We start from the raw sequence: 18,455 nt of genomic DNA, 5'->3' as shown, positions 1-18,455 counted from the left end.
GCCAATTGCTGGCCTTGTCAACCCATGGCCTGACATTCGTACAATGGCTGTGGAGAAGGGAACACATCTGGGATGAGGAAGGCTGGATCCGAGGAAGAATCTTTGACTGGCTTTCTCCCCCAAAGGTGTGGGTAATGTACCTCAGGACTGAGGACAAAACTTGCTGCTACTGTAACCTTCAGAGAGACAGGAGGTATGAAATCTGGCATGTGGAGAACCTACATGATTAAGACATGGGCCTAAGTTCAGCATCTCAGTGTGCTACTGTGAGGAGATTTGCTGAGAGTACTTTGGCAAACCCTGGGGCCTGAGATACTTTTCATCCAGACTGAAGATCACAGTGACAAAGAGCGCTGAGGATAAGCAGGAAGACCCACGTGTCTCCTCAACTGCAGCTTTTCTTAGTTACTGAGCACACTGACTAGAAGTGTGAGGGCCTGTGTGCCTTTGTGACCCCTGTTTAATCTTAATTCCCCAAGTAGCGCCGGCAAGAAATGTGAGGGCCCATCTGTTTCCAAGACCACTGCTGCACCATGGACCCACGGCAACAAAGTTGAAGCACATTCAATTTTACATCCCCTCAATGCACAAAGAGAGGCACTTGGTGTTGGAAATGGCCCTCCCTACAGGTCACTTTTTTCCTTTTTCCTTCAACTTTTTGCTGGATTTTTTGGTTGCTTTTGTTGGTTTAAGGATTCTGTACACTTTACAGCTGTTAACCAGTGCTAAAGGGCTTGTGCTCACTCCCCTAGACACAGTTTGATTGGCATGTACCTGATAGGCATAATTAATTTACATGTAAGTCCCTTGTAAAGGGGTATTCCATATACCCAGGGCCTGAAAAAAAGGCCGGTGGGCCTGCAGCACTTATTGTGCCACCCACCTAAGTAAAACTTGTCCCAGGCCTGCCATTGCAGACTAAATACAGTGTCACACTGCCATATCGACTTGACATTTAAAACCCCTTGTCAAGCCTTAAACTCTCTTTTTATTACATACAAGTCACCCCTAAGGAAGGCCCTGGGTCGCCCATAGGGCAGGGTGCAGTGTAATTAAAAGATAGGACATGTAACTTTTGAGTTTTACATGTCCTGGTAGTAAAAAACTCTTAAATTCATTTATCACTACTGTGAGGCCTACCCTCCCATAGAATAGCATGAGGGATTACCTTTATTTAATAAGCTGTAATTCCTAAATGAGAGGAAGTAGATGTTAGAAATTGGGTCTCTAGTTGGCAGAGATATTCACCCTGTCCAAGTAGGGGCCACAATCCTAGTCAGGGTAAATCACAACACAATCCAAACTATTCTGTGCTCACCCTCTGGTAGGTTGCCACAGAGCAGGTAGGCTTATCTTTAAAGGCAATGTGTAAAGGATTTGTGCAATAACTCATACAGTAACACTGTGAAAACACCACAAAAAATACTTCACACCAATTTAGAAAAATAGATAATATTTATCTGAATAAAATATGATCAAAATGACAAAAGTCCAATGTGCACAAGTCGAGACATGACTTTTTAAAGATTTTAATGAGTCTCAATCCTTAAGAATCAGCGGTTATATCCTTGTAACACACAGTACCTGGGATGCGACAAAAATAATGAAGCATGGGGGCCGCAGAGGAGGAGATGCGTTGAAAAAAATAAGGCGCTGCTTCCGATTTTCCAGCGTGGTACAGATGATGTGTTGTTTCTTTCCATGCTGAAAGGTGATGTGTCAATTTTCAGGAGCACAGCATTGGTTCCTCACTGCAATGCGAGGATATTTTGCCATCCGGGATGATGCGTTGAAAATCCTTGACAAGTTGGTAGAAGGAGCAGGTGCTGCATCGATTCGGTAGGCGATGGAGCGATTTTTCCACTGCGAGGTAGGCTTTCAGATTTCTGCAGGTGTTGCGTCGATTTTCTGATGCACGGGGATTTTCTTCTCTGGGGTGAAGTCTTTGTGGCCCTGAGACTTCAGTACAGGAGGCAAGCTCAATCCAAGCCCTTGGAGAGCACTAGTGGGGAAGGGTAGAGTCCTTACAGCAGAGTCAGAGGCCAGCAGGCAGCAGGACAACAAGCAGGGCACCAGTCCTTCTCAGCAAAGCAGTCCAGGTGAGCCCTTTGGGCAGCCAGGCAGTCCCTCTGACAGAGTCCAGGTGTAGATCCAGAAGTGTCTGACTTGGTGGGGTCAGAGACCCAGTATATATAAACAAAAGTGCCTTCGAAGTGAGGCAATAAGTGGTTTTGAAGCACACACATTCCCCTTTCAGCCCAGTCCTGTCTGCCAGGATCCCTGAGGGGGATTCTCAGTCCTTTGTGTGAGGGCAGGCCACTGGCCTTTGAAGTGTAAAAGAGACCCCCTCCACCCTTCCTGCCCAGGGAGACCCATTCAGTATGTAGATGAATGCAGATGTGACTGAGTGTCCTGTGTTTATGGCTGTCTGGGTGGAATGCACAAGGGTAGCTGTCAACCAGCACAGACGAGATGTGCATTGGAGACAGGCTGTAAGGTACAGATGGCAGTAAGTGCAGAGAAATGCCCACTTTCTACAAGTAGCATTTCTAAAATAGTAATATTAAATCCAACTTCACCAGTAAGCAGGGTTTTCTATTACCATTCTGGACATACTAAACATGACAGGGCTACTCCTTCCAGATCAGAATCCACCACTTAAAAGTATATGAAGGCAGTTCTAATGCTAGTCTATGAGAGGAGCAGGCCTCACAGTACTGGAAAACAAATTTCTGAGTTCTTCACTACCAGGACATGTAAAACACATAGGTACATGTCCTGCCTTTTATTTACATAGCACCCTGCCCTACTGGTTACCCTGGGCCTACCTTAGGGGTGACTTATATGTAGAAAAAGGTGAGGATAAGGCTTGACAAGTAGTTTTAAATGCCAAGTCGAAGTGGGACCCTGCAATGGCAGGCCTGAGACATGGTTAAGGGGCTACTGATGTTGGTGATACAATCAGTGCTGCAGACCCACTAGTAGCATTTAATTTGCTGGCCCTGGGCACATGTAGTACACTTTACTTGGGACATACATGTAAATTAAATATGCCAATTGGGTGGGAACCAATGTTACCATGTTTAGGGGAGGGAGCACAGGCACTTTAGCACTGGTCAGGAGTGGTAAAGCGTACAGAGTCCTAGAACCAGCAAAAGCAGTGTCAGAGAAATGGAGGGAGGCAGGCAAAAAGTTGGGGGTGACCACCCTAAGGCTGTCAGGGCTAACAGTAGATATGTCATGTTTGGTACCTATGAACTTGTAATGATAAACCCTCTTTAATGGTAAAGTCCAAATTATCATTTCATGTTTGAAAAGGCCACTTTTAGAAAGTTGGCATTTTCCTGCCCTTAGCCCTCTGTGCCTGTAACCTGTCTTAGGTCACATGCCTGGGTGTAACTAACAGTTAGGACTGTTTGAATTTCTCCCTGACAGTCACACAATAGTGGGATTAGCAGAGCCTCAATGACCATCAACTAGCAGGATGGGCTGAGGCGGAAGGGGGGGGTTAGGAGCTGACACTACCCTACTTGCACCTGAATAGGCTGTGTGCTGTCTTTTTACAATAGGCTTAAAACCCTGTATTGTCAGTGCAGCCAGGGCAGGGGAGCCAGAAAACACCCAAAATTTAAAAGAACATTCCTGGAAACTTCTCTCAACTTCTAGAGGCAGGGCACCAGGATATAAAAATAGGGTTCTCAAAGTCACTCTTCAGTTCACTATTTAATCTTCGGAAGGACCCTCAGAAGACTGCCTGCTGTTTTGACCAGCTGTGCACTCTGCCAGACTGCTGTTCTACCTGGAAGGACTGCTTTACTGCCTGGAGCCTGCCTTTAAACCGCAAAGACCAGCCGTTCTGCTGAGCCCTGCATCTTCACCTGCACCCAGAGGTTCCAGAAATGACTCCAAGGGCTAGTTTGCTGGCCTCCTGTTCAGAGCCACAGGGACATAACAGGCTCTACCATCTTGAACACGGCTAGGACCCAGTGATCCCTGAAACCCCAAGAGGTCTCCATCCACTCCTGGACCCTTGGTTGTGGTACTAAATGTACCCTTATAGCCATTCTACAAAACTGAGAACTTGGAGAAAATTTGGCCAAAAAGTGCTTGGAGAATCAGGAGGCGACCAGGACCAACCTGCTTGCCTATCCCCCTGAAATGCATCACTGGTCAGATTGACTTTTCCCCTTCTACTACGTTCTTGTCAGCGGAACCAAACCCGTTTCAGCAATCCTTCACCAAAGGGTTATCCGACCCTGTGGAACTGTCTTCAGCTACAGCCTTCTGCTTCATCCAGCTGATGATTTTTTACTTCAGTTTTGGTTAATTAGGCCCTCATTACAACCCTGGCGGTTGATGATAAAGTGGCAGTAATACCGCCAACAGGCCGGCGGTAACAAAAATGGAATTATGACCACGGTGGAAACCACTCAGACAGACAGCCACTTTAACACACCAACCGCCATGGCGGTTTCAAAAAGCACCACAGCGGTAACCACCAACAGCCAGGCGTAAGACAATGTACCGCCCACACTATTACGACGGGCCTATCCGCCACCGTTTCCGGGGCGGTACCAACAACATCAAAAGCACGGCAAAAACAGAACACAGAAGTCATTGGATTCACCTCTGGAGACTCTGGGAACAACCATGACGCCATGGAGCCCGAGCTGCAAATTTTTCCGATGCTCGTCTACCTTTTCCTGCATTATGAACACCAACGCCGGCGAAGACGACCATGGTGAGTACTGCCGCCTAGTACACAAGGGAGGGGGGAGGAAAAAGAGAGTGACACACACACGCAACACCCCCACCCCCAACACCATACCCACAACCAGATGCACAAACATTACATATCCACCCCATACCCCTCAGGAATAATGCAAGGACAAAATGATTGGAAGAAAGTGAGTGTAATACGATAAAATAACATGCATAAGTGCATCAAAATACAAACATATATACATATTTACAAATGTAGAGACACTGGCCAGTCTTCAATGTCCGTGGGCCACAGGGCCACATCACATAGACCAAGGCCCCACCTCACTCCTGCAACAACACGGAAAGAACACTGCAGGGTCATCAGGTCGAAAATACACAGGCACTTCAGGGGGATGGGGAATGTGGGGGCAACTCAGCCGGAAGATGATACAACACCACTGATCCTGGAGGGGGCTACATACCCTGTGCGATGTCCTTGGGAGTGCAAGGCCACAGTCTCTCTAGTGGGTAGTTTGCCCACCGCTTGGTCCTGGGGAGTGCAAGGCCACAGTCTCTCTAGTGGGTGGTTTGCCCACTGCTTGGTCCTGGGGAGTGCAAGGCCACAGTCTCTCAAGTGGGTGACTTCTTCCATTGGTTCTGGAGGGGGCCTTGTGCCCAGCGTGCTTCATCCTGGGAAGGATGGGGTGAGTGGATGGCATCTCCACTGGTTCTGGAAGGGGCCTTGTGTCCAGTGTGCTTCATCCTGGGAAGGATGGGGTGAGTGGATGGTTTCTTCCACTGGTTCTGGAGAGGGCCTTGTGCCCAGTGGTCTTCATCCTGGGAAGGATGGGGTGAGTGGATGGCTTCTTCCACTGGTTCTGGATGGGGCCTTGTGCCCAGTGTGCTTCATCCTGGGAAGGATGGGGTGAGTGGATGGCATCTCCACTGGTTCTGGAGGGGGCCTTGTGCCCAGTGTGCTTCATCCTGGGAAGGATGAGGTGAGTGGATGGTTTCTTCCACTGGTTCTGGAGAGGGCCTTGTGCCCAGTGGTCTTTATCCTGGGAAGTATGGGGTGAGTGGATGGCTTCTTCCACTGGTTCTGGATTGGGCCTTGTGCCCAGTGTGCTTCATCCTGGGAAGGATGGGGTGAATGCATGGCTTCTTCCACTGGTTCTGGAGGGGGCATTGTGCCCTGTGATGGAGATCTTGGGAAGTGCAAGGTCACAGTCTATCACCTGTGTGTCAGACCCACAGAATTTGCAGGGGCCAGGACGCACAACAGCCCATGGAGGCAGGACTACACACTGTCCGCCGGCGATGATGGCTGCTCAGTGGTGGCAGTGGCGGGCCTGGTGTCGGTGCTAGCAGTGGTGGGGAGGCTCCAGCCCATCCCCTGCAGCCTCGGATGGCTGCCCACTGTGGCTGCTGCTGCTGGCAGTGGTGCTGGTGGCGGTGCTGGCAGTGGTGGGGGGAGGCTCTAGCCCATCCCCTGCAGCCTCAGATGGCTGCCCACCGGGGCTGCTGCTGCTGGCAGTGGTGCTGGTGGCGGTGCTGGCAGTGGTGGGGGGAGGCTCCAGCCCTTCCCCTGCAGCCTCGAACGGCTGCCCAGGGGGTGCTGCTGCTGGCAGTGGTGTTGGTAGCGGTGGTGGTAGTAGTGGGGGGAGGCTCCAGCCCTTCCCCTGCAGCCTCAGATGGCTGAACCACAATGGTTGGTGGTGGGGCTCCGAATGAGTCCCAGCACCAGGCCTCCTGTCCTTCCTGCCTGCTGGTGCAGGCCCCTTGCCCTTCCTGTCAGCAGCCGGGGATTGCCCCTTGCCCTTCCCTCCTGCAGCTGGTGGTGCCTCCTTGCCCTTCCTAGACACTGCTGGTGGTGCCTCCTTGCCCTTCCCTGTCACAGCTGGTGGTGCCTCTTTGCACTTCCTTGTTGCACCTGATGCAGGCACCCTGTCAGTGTTGCTGCCTGGTGCCCGGGATCCTCTCCCACCTGCAGTAGCTATCAACACTACTGTGGCCATGGACTGGGTGGCTGATGTGCTCGCCTGGGTTCTGACCACCCTGGCCGGACGTGAAGGACGGGGGGGAGTGGTAGGGAAGAGGTCAACAGTGGAGAGGAAAAACTTCTTAGGGACATTGAGCTGGAAAAGGGTGAAGGTTTGGGAGTGGAGGAAGAGGAAGTGGTTGTAGGAGGTGTCTGTCTGCTGTGTTTGGGCGCAGGTGCATGGGCTGGATGCTGTTGTGAGGTGGATGGCTGTTGGGTGTCTGAGTGCTTGCGTTTGTGTACTTTGGGATGAGGGGGCACAGACACATGGGACCTGTGCATAGATGTGGGGGTGGTGACTGCCAGTGAGGGGCCGGTACTGATAGGTGTGATGGTGGTAGTGGATGAGGATGTAGTGCATGCAGGTGTGAGTGTGGATGCTACTGGGAGGGAGGTGGACGACGAGGAGGACGGGGACACAGTGAAGTGGATGAAGGTATGTCTGCATCTGGATGGTGTTTGTGTGAGTACCTGTGGGATGATGTGTGGTGCTTGTGTTTGCCTGAACCACTCCTGTGTGTTGTCCTGGGTGCATGCTGGTCTGTCTGTGTGCTTGGGATAGGTTGGGGTTGAGGGGCATGGGATTGGGCAGAGGAAGTTGGAGGGGGGAGGCTAGAAACAGGGACAATGGCTGCCATCAGGGAGGAGGCCAGAGCTTGGATTGATCTCTGTTGGGCCGCCATGCCAGAGTGAATGCCCTCCAGGAATGCATTTGTTTGTTGCAAATGGGCTGCCAGCCCCAGGATGGCATTCACAATAGTTGACTGCCCAACAGAGATGGATCGCAGGAGGTCAATAGCCTCCTCACTCAGAGCAGTAGGGCTCACTGGGGCAGGGCCTAAGGTGCCTGGGGTGAATGAGATGCCTACCCTCCTGGGTGAGCGGGCACGGGAAACACACTTAGGGACTGCTGGGAAGGCGGTGGTGGTACGGGTGTGGCGGCTGTACCTGTAGTTGGGGTCGGAACAGAGGTGTCCGCATCCACCAGGGAGCTTTCATCAGAGGAGGTATCACTGTCCGAACTGTCCCCTCCAGTCTCTGCTGTGGTGCTCCCCTAGCCCTCCGTCCCACTGGTGCCCTCACCGTTGGTGGATTCAGCCTCCTGGGCCCTGTGAGATGCAGCTTTCCCATCGCCGGTGCCTCTGCTCCTCCGCCTGATGATGCTAATGCACACAAGGACAGGGTGACAAAACAAAAAGGGGGGGAAGAGAGACAAAGGATACCCTAAGTCAATGGCGGCAACAACACCACCGTTGGCGTATATGACACACACAGGGAACAGCACTACGCACTAGGCAATGCACTACGAGTTACAATGCTAGTTACCAGCCCATGGACAGGGATACCTAACGCCAATTGCAGCATACCTGAGACCAACAGACACCTGCCCAGTAGTGGATGCCTACTAGCTTGGTTGGAGGAGGTTTACATCAGACCCTGCCCAACATGGGCCCTACCCTGCAATGTCTGGCCTGGCCTAGGGGCAAAAGAACGATGGATTAAACTCAGATCTGTGACTGGGGGTGAGTGTTTGACAATGTTCTGCATTCCGTCCATCACTTGTTGTTTTTGCTTTGTCGCCCTAAGTGGGAAGGGTATGCCCAGACGTGGGTCCCGTGCTTCCCATGCCACTGGATTCAAGCTAGTCTGGCTGATGAGGGGTGAAACCCCGAAACCGGTCCCAGGATGCTTGTTTCCGGTCCAGTGAGGACCTGGCTTGACAGTTCGGGCTGGACTGTTCCCATGAGGAACAGGGTCAAGACTGATTTGCATATGGCTGGATCCAAACTGGGGTGGCATGGTGAGCAAAAGAACGATGGATTAAACCCAGATCTGTGACTGGGGGTGAGTGTTTGACAATGTTCAGCATTCCGTCCATCACTTGTTGTTTTTGCTTTGTCGCCCTAAGTGGGAAGGGTATGCCCAGACATGGGTCCCGTGCTTCCCATGCCATTGGATTCAAGCTAGTCTGGTTGATGAGGGGTGAAACCCCGAAACCGGTCCCAGGATGCTTGTTTCCGGTCCAGTGAGGACCTGGCTTGGCAGTTCGGACTGGACTGTTCCCATGAGGAACAGGGTCAAGACGGATTTGCATATGGCTGGGTCCAAACTGGGTTGGCATGATGAGCAAAAGAACGATGGATTAAACCCAGATCTGTGACTGGGGGTGAGTGTTTGACAATGTTCAGCATTCCGTCCATCACTTGTTGTTTTTGCTTTGTCGCCCTAAGTGGGAAGGGTATGCCCAGACGTGGGTCCCGTGTTTCCCATGCCACTGGATTCAAGCTAGTCTGGCTGATGAGGGGTGAAACCCCGAAACCGGTCCCAGGATGCTTGTTTCCGGTCCAGTGAGGACCTGGCTTGGCAGTTCGGGCTAGACTGTTCCCATGAGGAACAGGGTCAAGACTGATTTGCATATGGCTGGGTCCAAACTGGGGTGGCATGGTGAGCAAAAGAACGATGGATTAAACCCACATCTGTGACTGGGGGTGAGTGTTTGACAATGTTCAGCATTCCGTCCATCACTTGTTTTTGCTTTGTCGCCCTAAGTGGGAAGTGTATGCCCAGACGTGGGTCCCGTGCTTCCCATGCCACTGGATTCAAGCTAGTCTGGCTGATGAGGGGTGAAACCCCGAAACCGGTTACAGGATGCTTGTTTCCGGTCCAGTGAGGACCTGGCTTGGCAGTTCGGGCTGGACTGTTCCCATGAGGAACAGGGTCAAGACTGATTTGCATATGGCTGGGTCCAAACTGGGGTGGCATGGTGAGCAAAAGAACGATGGATTAAACCCAGATCTGTGACTGGGGGTGAGTGTTTGACAATGTTCGGCATTCCGTCCATCACTTGTTGTTTTTGCTAATGCACACAAGGACAGGGTGACAAAACAAAAAGGGGGGGAAGAGAGACAAAGGATACCCTAAGTCAATGGCGGCAAAAACACCATTGGCGTATATGACACACACAGGGAACAGTAGTATATTGGGGCACTGTACTCATCCCCTTGTGGCTGCTGTGATGCCCCCAAGTGTCCCCATCCAGCTCCAGATAGGCCACCGCCAGTATGCGGGCCATCAGGGGGGTCAGGGTTCAACGGGCACCCCTTCCTCGTTAGGAGGCCCTCCCCAACTGGGCCTCGGCTGTCTTCTGTACCCAGCGTCTCAGGTCCTCCCACCTTTTCCGACAGTGGGTGCTCCGCCTACCGTACGTCCTTGGCGATGGTACGCCATATACCCTTTTTTTGATGGGCGCTGACCTGCAGAGAAATACACATAGGAAAAGGTATCAGTCAGACCGTCCTGCCTGTTACACTCATGGCCCACCATAACCCTCACATCCCCTTACACACAGACATGGCCCACCACACATGCAGCACGCTGCCCAGGGCCCTTCCACCAACCCCCCCACACGAGGCCCTCACACACAGCACTCCATGCATTCATGCCCCATGCATTGTGCTCACAGTGTACTCACCTGTTGGTCTGGAGGCCTATACAGCATTCGGTACTGGGGTAGGACCCCATCCACCAGTCTCTCCAACTCCGCAGCAGTGAAGGCAGAGACCTTTCCCCAGTGACACGAGCCATGGTCTGTTCCAGACACTGGTCACAGCAGCACTTGCAGTGTAGGTCCTCTCCTGTTGAAGGTCAGCTAGCAAGTGAGTGAACAAATAGAAAATGGCAGTCACATCCACGGCGGTGCGTACCGTCACCACCGGCGTACATCATCATTGGCCACTGTAACCCATAGGGCTCAGTGGTATCCAATGAGGTGTTGCACAGCAGTTGTCGACCGCCTCCCACAACGGCGTAGTGTCAGCGGAATTACCTCATTTCCACATGTCCCTCCATACAGGACAGGCGGACACCATTTCGGGGGGGGGAGCAGGCCATGGTACCTAACTGCATCAGTACACATAGGCACCATTTGGGCCTATCCAACTATCCAACAATATACTGTTACAGTCACAACATGCAATGCAGTGTAGTGTTTGGAAATATGGAATACTGACCAGCTGCTCACCGTTTGCCCCCTAGATTGCAACCGGTGCAGATGAATAGGAGATGGAGACATCCCCCCCATGTACAGGCCCCTGGTGGACTTGGCAACAATGGAGGACAGGCACATTATCCTCACCTATAGAATGGACAGAGCCACAATCACAGACCTGTGTGCCCAATTGGAATCTGAGCTGATATCTGCTATCCGTCAGCCCACCGGGATCCCCCTCTTGTGCAAGTCCTAACATTGCTCCATTTCCTGGCAACTGGCTCCCTCCAAGTGACAGTGGGCTTGGCAGCAGGAATGTCTCAGCCAATGTTCTCAATAGTGCTGACCAGAGTGTTGTCTGCCCTGATTAAACACATGCGCAGCTACATCGTTTTCCCCAGGGTGGAGGATTTGGCCACAGTGAAAGCTGATTTCTATGCAATGGGACATATCCCCAACATAATTGGGGCAATAGATGGTACACATATTGCATTTGCCCCACCCCCTCAGAGAAATGAACAGGTGTTCAGAAATCGTAGGAGCTTTCACTTCATGAATGTGCAGATAGTGTGCCTGGCGGACCAGTACATCTCCCATGTCAATGCAAAGTATCCTGGTTCTGTGCATGATGCCTTTATCCTGGTGAATAGCAGCATCCCAAATGTGATGGCTCAACTCCAGAGGCACCGTGTACGGCTATTAGGTGAGCGCTGGTTCCACCCCAGTAGGTGTTGGTTTATGGGTATGGTGTGGGCCCTAAGGGTTAGTGCGTGGCTAACAGGTGTCCCTCTATATTTGCAGGTGACTATGGTTACCCCAACCTCTCATGGCTACTGACCCATGTGACAAATCCCAGAACAAGGGCAGAACCGTTACAATGAGGCACATAGGCGAACAAGAAGAATCATGGAGAGGACATTCGGCCTCCTGAAGGCCAGGTTTCGTTGCCTCCATCTAACATGGGTGGATCCCTGTACTACACACCCAAGAAGGTGTGCCAGATCATCGTGGCATGCTGTATGTTGCACAACCTTGCCTTACGTCACCAGGTGCCTTTTTCTGCAGTAGGATGAGGTAGGAGATGGGCGTGTGGCAGCAGTGGACCCTGTGGACAGTGAAGATGAGGAGGCAGACGATGAGAGGATGAGGACAACAGAAGTGCAATAATACGACAATACTTCCAATGACGCACAGGTAAGACACTGTAATTTCACAGTTTTGTGTTTGACATTGTCACTGGCAGGCTGATTTTCCCACTCCTATGGCCACTTACTGTACCCTTTGGCATCTCTGTTTTCAGATATTTGTGCCCCACTATCGCTCCTGCTGTGCTGACTGCAGACAACTACAGGTCATTCCTATGTATACATTACAAGCTTGTTAAATTAATACATAGTTCAATCATTTGACAGACTCCATACTTGCATTTATTCAAATGGTGTTTATTTAAGTGATAATAAGTAGAGAGGGATGTGCAATGGGATGGTGGAGGAATGTCCAGGATAGAGTCCAGTCTAATTGTATCAGGTGCATTGTCCGAGGGGGCATAGGAAGTGGAGCACATGAGTGACAATCAGGAGAGTCTTATTTCCTGGCAGTGGTCTTGGCAATAGTCTCTGGCTTCTGCCTGGATCGTCGGGACCATTTGCAGGGTAGTTCTCCTTCTGCAGGGGGTGGAGTGCTGGTAGCCTGTTGTTCCTGTGGAAGGGCCTCCTGTCCACTAGCGGCAGCGGAGGTGGAAGGCTGTTCATCGCTTTGGCTAGTGTCAGGGGCCCGGTGGTGTGCCACTGCCTCCCTCATGGTGTTGGCCACGTCTGCCAGCACCCCTGCAATGGTGACCAGGGTGGTGTTAATGGTCTTCAAGTCCTCCCTGATCCCCAGGTACTGTCCCTCCTGCAGCCGCTGGGTCTCCTGCAACTTGTTCAGTATCTGGCCCATCGTCTCCTGGGAATGGTGGTATGCTCCCAGGATGTTGGTGAGTGCCTCCTGGAGAGTCGGTTCCCTGGGCCTGTCCTCCCCCTGTCGCACAGCAGTCCTCCCAGCTTCCCTGTTGTCCTGTGCCTCTGTCCCCTGAACCGTGTGCCCACTGCCACTGACCCCAGGTCCCTGATCATCCTGTGTTTGTGGTGTGCCCTGGGGTCCCTGTAGTGGTGGACACACTGCTGATTGATGTGTCCTGGGGACAGAGGTATGGGCCTGCTGGGTGGGTACTGTGCTGGAGTTTCCAGAGGGGGAGGCTCTGTGGTGGTTTGGGACTGTGCCTGGGTTACCGACTGTCCAAAGATCCCTGATGGGCCAGGTTGGTCATCCAGATCCAGGCATCCAGGGCTGCTGTCATCACTGTGGGCCTCTTCTGGGGGTGGACTGGATGTTGCTGGCATCTCCTCTCCGGTGACATTGGGTGGGGGACCTGTGGGGATGTAAATGCAGTGTTATTGTTTCTGTGTGTGTCTTCTTGTGCATGGGTGTGTTGCCCTCTATGGTTGCATTGCCCTGGCAGCTTTGCCTTGTGTGAGTAGTTATTTTGTGGGCTAGGTGATTCTCTCTAGTGTGCATGCTTTAGTGATGGGTGTCCATGCAGGTCTGTGATGGGGGTCCGTTCATTGGTGTTACATGCAGGGCTTGGTATTGGGAGGGGTGGGTTGTGATGGTGGGGTGTGTGTGAGGTGGTGGAGTGATGGGAGTGAGGGTAAGAGTGAGAGTTTGTGATGGCATGCAGGTAGGGGGGTGATAGTAATAGAGATTTGACTTACCAGAGTCCAGTCCTCCTCCTACTCCTGCCAGGCCCTCAGATGCATGATTGCCAGAACTTGCTCCTCCCATGTTATTAGTTGTGGGGGAGGAGGTGGCGGTCCACCTCCAGTCCTTTGTACAGCTATTTGGTGTCTTGAGGCTGTGGAACGCACCTTCCCCCATAGGTCGTTCCACTTCTTCCTGATGTCATCCCTTGTTCTAGGGTGTTGTCCCACGGCGTTGACCCTGTCCACGATTCTCCGCCATAGCTCTATCTTCCTTGCAATGAATGTCTGCTGCACCTGTGATCCGAATAGCTGAGGCTCTACCCAGATGATTTCCTCCACCATGACCCTTAGCTCCTCCTCTGAGAACCTGGGGTGTCATTGTGATGCCCTGGGTGTAGTGTGAGTGGTGTGGGTGAGGGTGTGTGGGGTGATGTGCTGGGGTGTGTGATGAAAGGTGAGTGGATGGTGTAGAGGTGATGGTGGTGTGTGTATGTGGTCTTGTCTGTGGTCTTGCTATCTCTCTTGTGGCAATTGTTTGTATTCGTAAAGGGTTGTGGGTAATGTGGGTGTGTGTTTTATAGTGGTGTGGGTGTGGTGTGTGTATGTGTGTGTGTGTCAGGTGTGAATTATTCAAATTGTCCAGTGTAGTGTTGTTTTGTGTGTGTGTGTGTGTGTGTTTTGAGCGCGGCGGTATGTCCCACCAATGGTTTAGCGCCATTGAATGTCCGCTGCGGTGATTTGTGGGTCATAATGCTGTGGGCGTAGTTCTGTTGGCGTAACGGGTTTTGCTACCGCCAGTTATGACTGACCTTTGGGCTGGCGGACTTGTGTGTGTGGCTGTATAGTGACGGATTGCTATGTGTGGGTCATAATATGGGTGGCGTTAATCCGCTGCGGCAGCGATATGTTGGCAGCAGTCAGCATGGCGGTACGTGGGATTTACTGCTAATGTCATAATGAGGGCCTTAGTCCTTTAAGTAAAATTCTTCACTATGGCTCTGCTCCATAGCTATCCGACGTCAATACTCCCTCCTCGGACACTCCTGCAGCCTTGTCCCACAGAATTTATATCTTCTCAGAAACTTTTTCTTCAAATATTTTCTACGTCCGAGATAAGCACTGACCAAGCCCAATTTACTTCATGTATCCAAACCACACTCCATCGTGATCAGCCTTAACTTTTGATTTTGCCCCGGTCCAGCTTGACCAGATATCCGTGGTTGGCACTTTTCTCTTCTAGGTGTTATTTTGAACCTAAAACTTTAATAAATCATAACTCTGGTTCTACTAATTGGATTTTTGTTTTTTTGGTGTCAAACAATTTAAATACAGTGTCCTCTATTTTTCTGGATTGCTTTAGGATTTTTATTGTGTTGTGTTTTCACGTTATTACTGTTTGTGTGCTGCATAAATACTTTACACATTCCAGCTAGGTTACGCCTGACTGCTTTTTGTGCCAAGCTAGCCAGGATTAACCACAAGTTAATTTAGTGACTTTTTGTGGTTCACCCTTGAAGGGATTGTGGCTGTAGCTTGACCAGGGCTCACACCCCAGCAAAGCAACACCCCAGTTTCTCATATGTGGTCACTCTGTGAGCTTGCAGAAGCGCCTGGTTCCAAGGAGAAGAGCAATACTTGTCATAATTGTCCTCAGCTGCCACAGACACTGGAGAATTGGTTTGACTGTGATTCATATTTTCCATATGAATATTTTTTTTAAATCACAATTTGTAGTAACCCAAAACAGGTGGCTGGTGGAATTTTCATGCCACAAAATCTGCTTTGCTCTGGGATAGAGTTTCCAGGCATAGTCTCAGAAATCTAAACTAGGTATGAATTTCCAGGATCTAAATATGTGAAACAATGTGTAGTGAATGCAAAAAAAAACTTTGTGGTGATGAAATACTCCAACTACTGGTGGGAAAATGCTGACCTCAGATAATACTCCACTAGAAGAACTCCCTTAAGCACACTAAACCTATGAAGACGAAATTCAGTACATGGATTCTTCTGTAGATTTTCCGTTCCCATCAAAAACTGTATGGGTTCTATTACTATTGTATTCTACTTTGGGCGCTAAGACTTCTCTCTGATATTTCCAACTTTTCTGACTGGGCCTTACACTAGTACCATTACTACTTCACATTGCATTCTCTTTTGTTGGAAGATTTTTGTTTACAGATTTGTGATGTAAGTGACCAACGGGTAAAAGCAATGGATCTATTGTCTAAAGTGCACTTCATGGATGTTGTAGTAGGAATTGCATGTTTTATGCTTTTTATCAAGATTTTTTATTTTTATGAACTAGCCTTTATTGGTTTTAAATTGTATGTTTTAAGACTGTGTTTTTATTTTATGTTTGTTTTTAGAAGGTTTTTAACGACAAATGTCCCAATAAACTTGTTGTTATCTCTCTCTCGTTTTCTTTGGATAGGGAAGTGATAGTGCTCTGTGCTTTGAAATGCTTGGAACAGAACAGCTGTAAAGTTCATTATTCTACCCACTGCTCTATTTATTGCAATTTAGAAAAGTACATTTAGTTAATCCTTCTCCAATGTTCACTTCTCAGCTCTTCCAGTATGACAAGAAAATGCTTCACATGTAAAGTATGTGTTAAGGTAATATATTTTACTCATACCTTTTTTTGTAATAGGATGGCTCAACAGCTTTATTCAAAGCTTCCCACAAAGGCTACAGTGATGTCATAGAGGAATTACTAAAATTCTCTCCTAAGCTTGGTATTCTAAAGGTAGGTGATGAAGGCTAGAGGACAAATAATCAAAATAAGTCTGAGTTGACAGTGTAAGAATTGTTTTTTTCTTGTTTGTTTCCTTGTATACAAAATTGCCCATAGCAAAGCCAAGTTGATTATTGGTTCTCCTTAATAGTTTTTTATGATTTCAGACTAAAAAAATATATAAGTGCCTTATTTTCTGTTTGGGAGTCAATAGACAGTGAAGATAGTCTACTAGAACACTGTGGAGCATCAATCAGTCAATCAGGTGTTATTTGTATAGAATGGCTTGTCACCTGAGTGGGTATCCAGGCACTTGCTGCAGGTGCTTATTCGAAAAGCTAGGTTTTCATTCCCTTTCTGAAGTAGGTCATCAAGGAAGCGGAGATGGAGTGGGAGGGTGTTCCAGGCTTTGGTGGCGAAGGGGGAGAAGGACCTTATGTATGTGTGGTATTCTTGCAAGGGTGATGTGTGCCAAGCAGAGGTTGCTGGTTGGTTGGTGGAGGTAAAGGCGGTGGTTCAGGTAAGGGGGTCTTTGGTTATGAAGGGCTTTGTAGGCATTGGTCAGGAGCGTGAAGTGGCCTCCTTTCTGGATCGGGAGCCAATGGAGGTCCTTCGAGTTCTGGGTGATGTGGGTTCTTTGGGCAGGTTGAGGATCAGTCTGACAGGTGCATTCTGGATCAGCAGGAGTCTTTGCATGACTTTGGTGGTGGTGCCTGCATAGAGTGAGTAGCTGTAGTCCAGTTGGCTGATGATGAAGGCCTGTGTCACTGTCTTCCTTGTGCCAATGGGGAGCCTCTAAAATATCTTGCAGATCATGTGGAAGCAGGCTGAGGGAACAGCATTGATCTGGCATTTCTTGGAGAGTTCACTGTCGAGAATGATGCCAAGGTTGCAGGCATGATCTTTCGTGTAGGGGTAGGTCTGAGCTCTGCTGACCACTAGGAATTGTTCCAGAGGATTGAGTGTCTGCAGAAGATCAGAACCTCTGCTTTGTCCGTGTTGAGCTTAGGCAGTTGTCCTTCATCTAGGTGGATATGTTCTTCATACAGTTGTGAAAATTGATCTTTGTCTTGGTAGGGTCTGTTGAGAGCGAGAGGATGGCTGTGTGTCATCAGCATAGGAGATTATGTTGATGTTGTGCGATCTTATAATGCCTGCAAGTGGTGTCATGTAGACATTGAAGAGTGTTGGGCCTAGGGAGGAACCTTGGGGGATGCCACAGATGGTGTGCTTAACCTGAGAGGTGAAGAGGGGGAGGTGGACTCTCTGGGTGCATCCCGTGAGGAAGGATGCTATCCATTTGAGCACATTGTCTGTGATCCCAGTCTGGAGTAGTCGATTGGTCAGTGTGTGGTGGGAGACGGTGTTGACGGCTTGACGGCAGCAGAGAGGTCGAGCAGGATCAGGACAGCTGCTTCTTCTCTGGTGAGCAGGGCGCGAAAGTTGTATGTTGCGGCGATCAGAGCTGTCTCAGTGCTGTGGTTGGCTTTGAAGCCTGATTGGGAGGGGTTAGCAGGTTGTTTCTCCCCAGGTGTTCGGTGAGTTGGAGGTTGATGGCCTTCTCCAGGACTTTGGCGGGGATTGGTAGCAGAGAGATTGAGTGGTAATTCTGGAGCTCACTGGGGTCTGCAGAGGGCTCTCGAGGAAGGATCTGATCTCTACATGTTACCAGGCTTCTGGAATAGTGGCCGTGGTGAACAATGCTTTGAAGATGGTGGTGAGCTTGCGGCTGATCTTGTTTCTTCCAAGGTTGAAGATCCTGTGGGAGCAGGAGCGGGTGGGTGCTCCCAAGTGGGTGGAGCATATGAATGTGATTGTGTTTGGTGAGATGAGTTGTCCCCATGTGGTGAGCGGGTGGTCCGCGATGGAGGTTGATAGGATGCGGTGGAGGTCGGAGCGTTGTGGATCAAAGTTACGGTAGATGGTTTCTATCTTGTTGTGGAAGTGGTAGTGGATGAAGTTTATTATTGTCACCTTGTCAGGTCTGAAAGCCTTTTAGTATTGTACATGCAATAACTGAAACTTTCAGGTAGTACACCTACTATGCAATTATTCATTGAACTGGTACATCGAACAGTTGCTGCATGAAAATAACTTGTTCTTCCTGACATACCTCTGTTACTCTGGCATGCATAATAGCACCAACAAAGTTGTCACAAGCTGCCCAGGCCACATGATGCATTGTATCCAACTCTTGGCACATAGAAAATCGTACAACCAAACCTTCTTCCAACCCAACATACAGGT

General features: G+C 50.0%; 1 protein-coding gene across 1 annotated transcript in view; it reads left to right on the top strand.

Annotated features, from left to right (window-relative positions):
* ANKRD29 (ankyrin repeat domain 29) overlaps window positions 1-18,455 on the top strand; it is a 585,479-nt gene that overhangs the window by 556,744 nt on the left and 10,280 nt on the right. The window contains exon 8 of the mRNA XM_069220024.1: window positions 16,125-16,220. Coding sequence (XP_069076125.1) covers window positions 16,125-16,220 — 96 coding nt within the window. The remainder of the gene's footprint in view (window positions 1-16,124; window positions 16,221-18,455) is intronic.

This window comes from Pleurodeles waltl, chromosome 2_2 (genome assembly GCF_031143425.1).
Source record: "Pleurodeles waltl isolate 20211129_DDA chromosome 2_2, aPleWal1.hap1.20221129, whole genome shotgun sequence".
Lineage (NCBI taxonomy): Eukaryota > Metazoa > Chordata > Amphibia > Caudata > Salamandridae > Pleurodeles > Pleurodeles waltl.
This window is presented reverse-complemented; position numbering and strand designations above follow the sequence as displayed.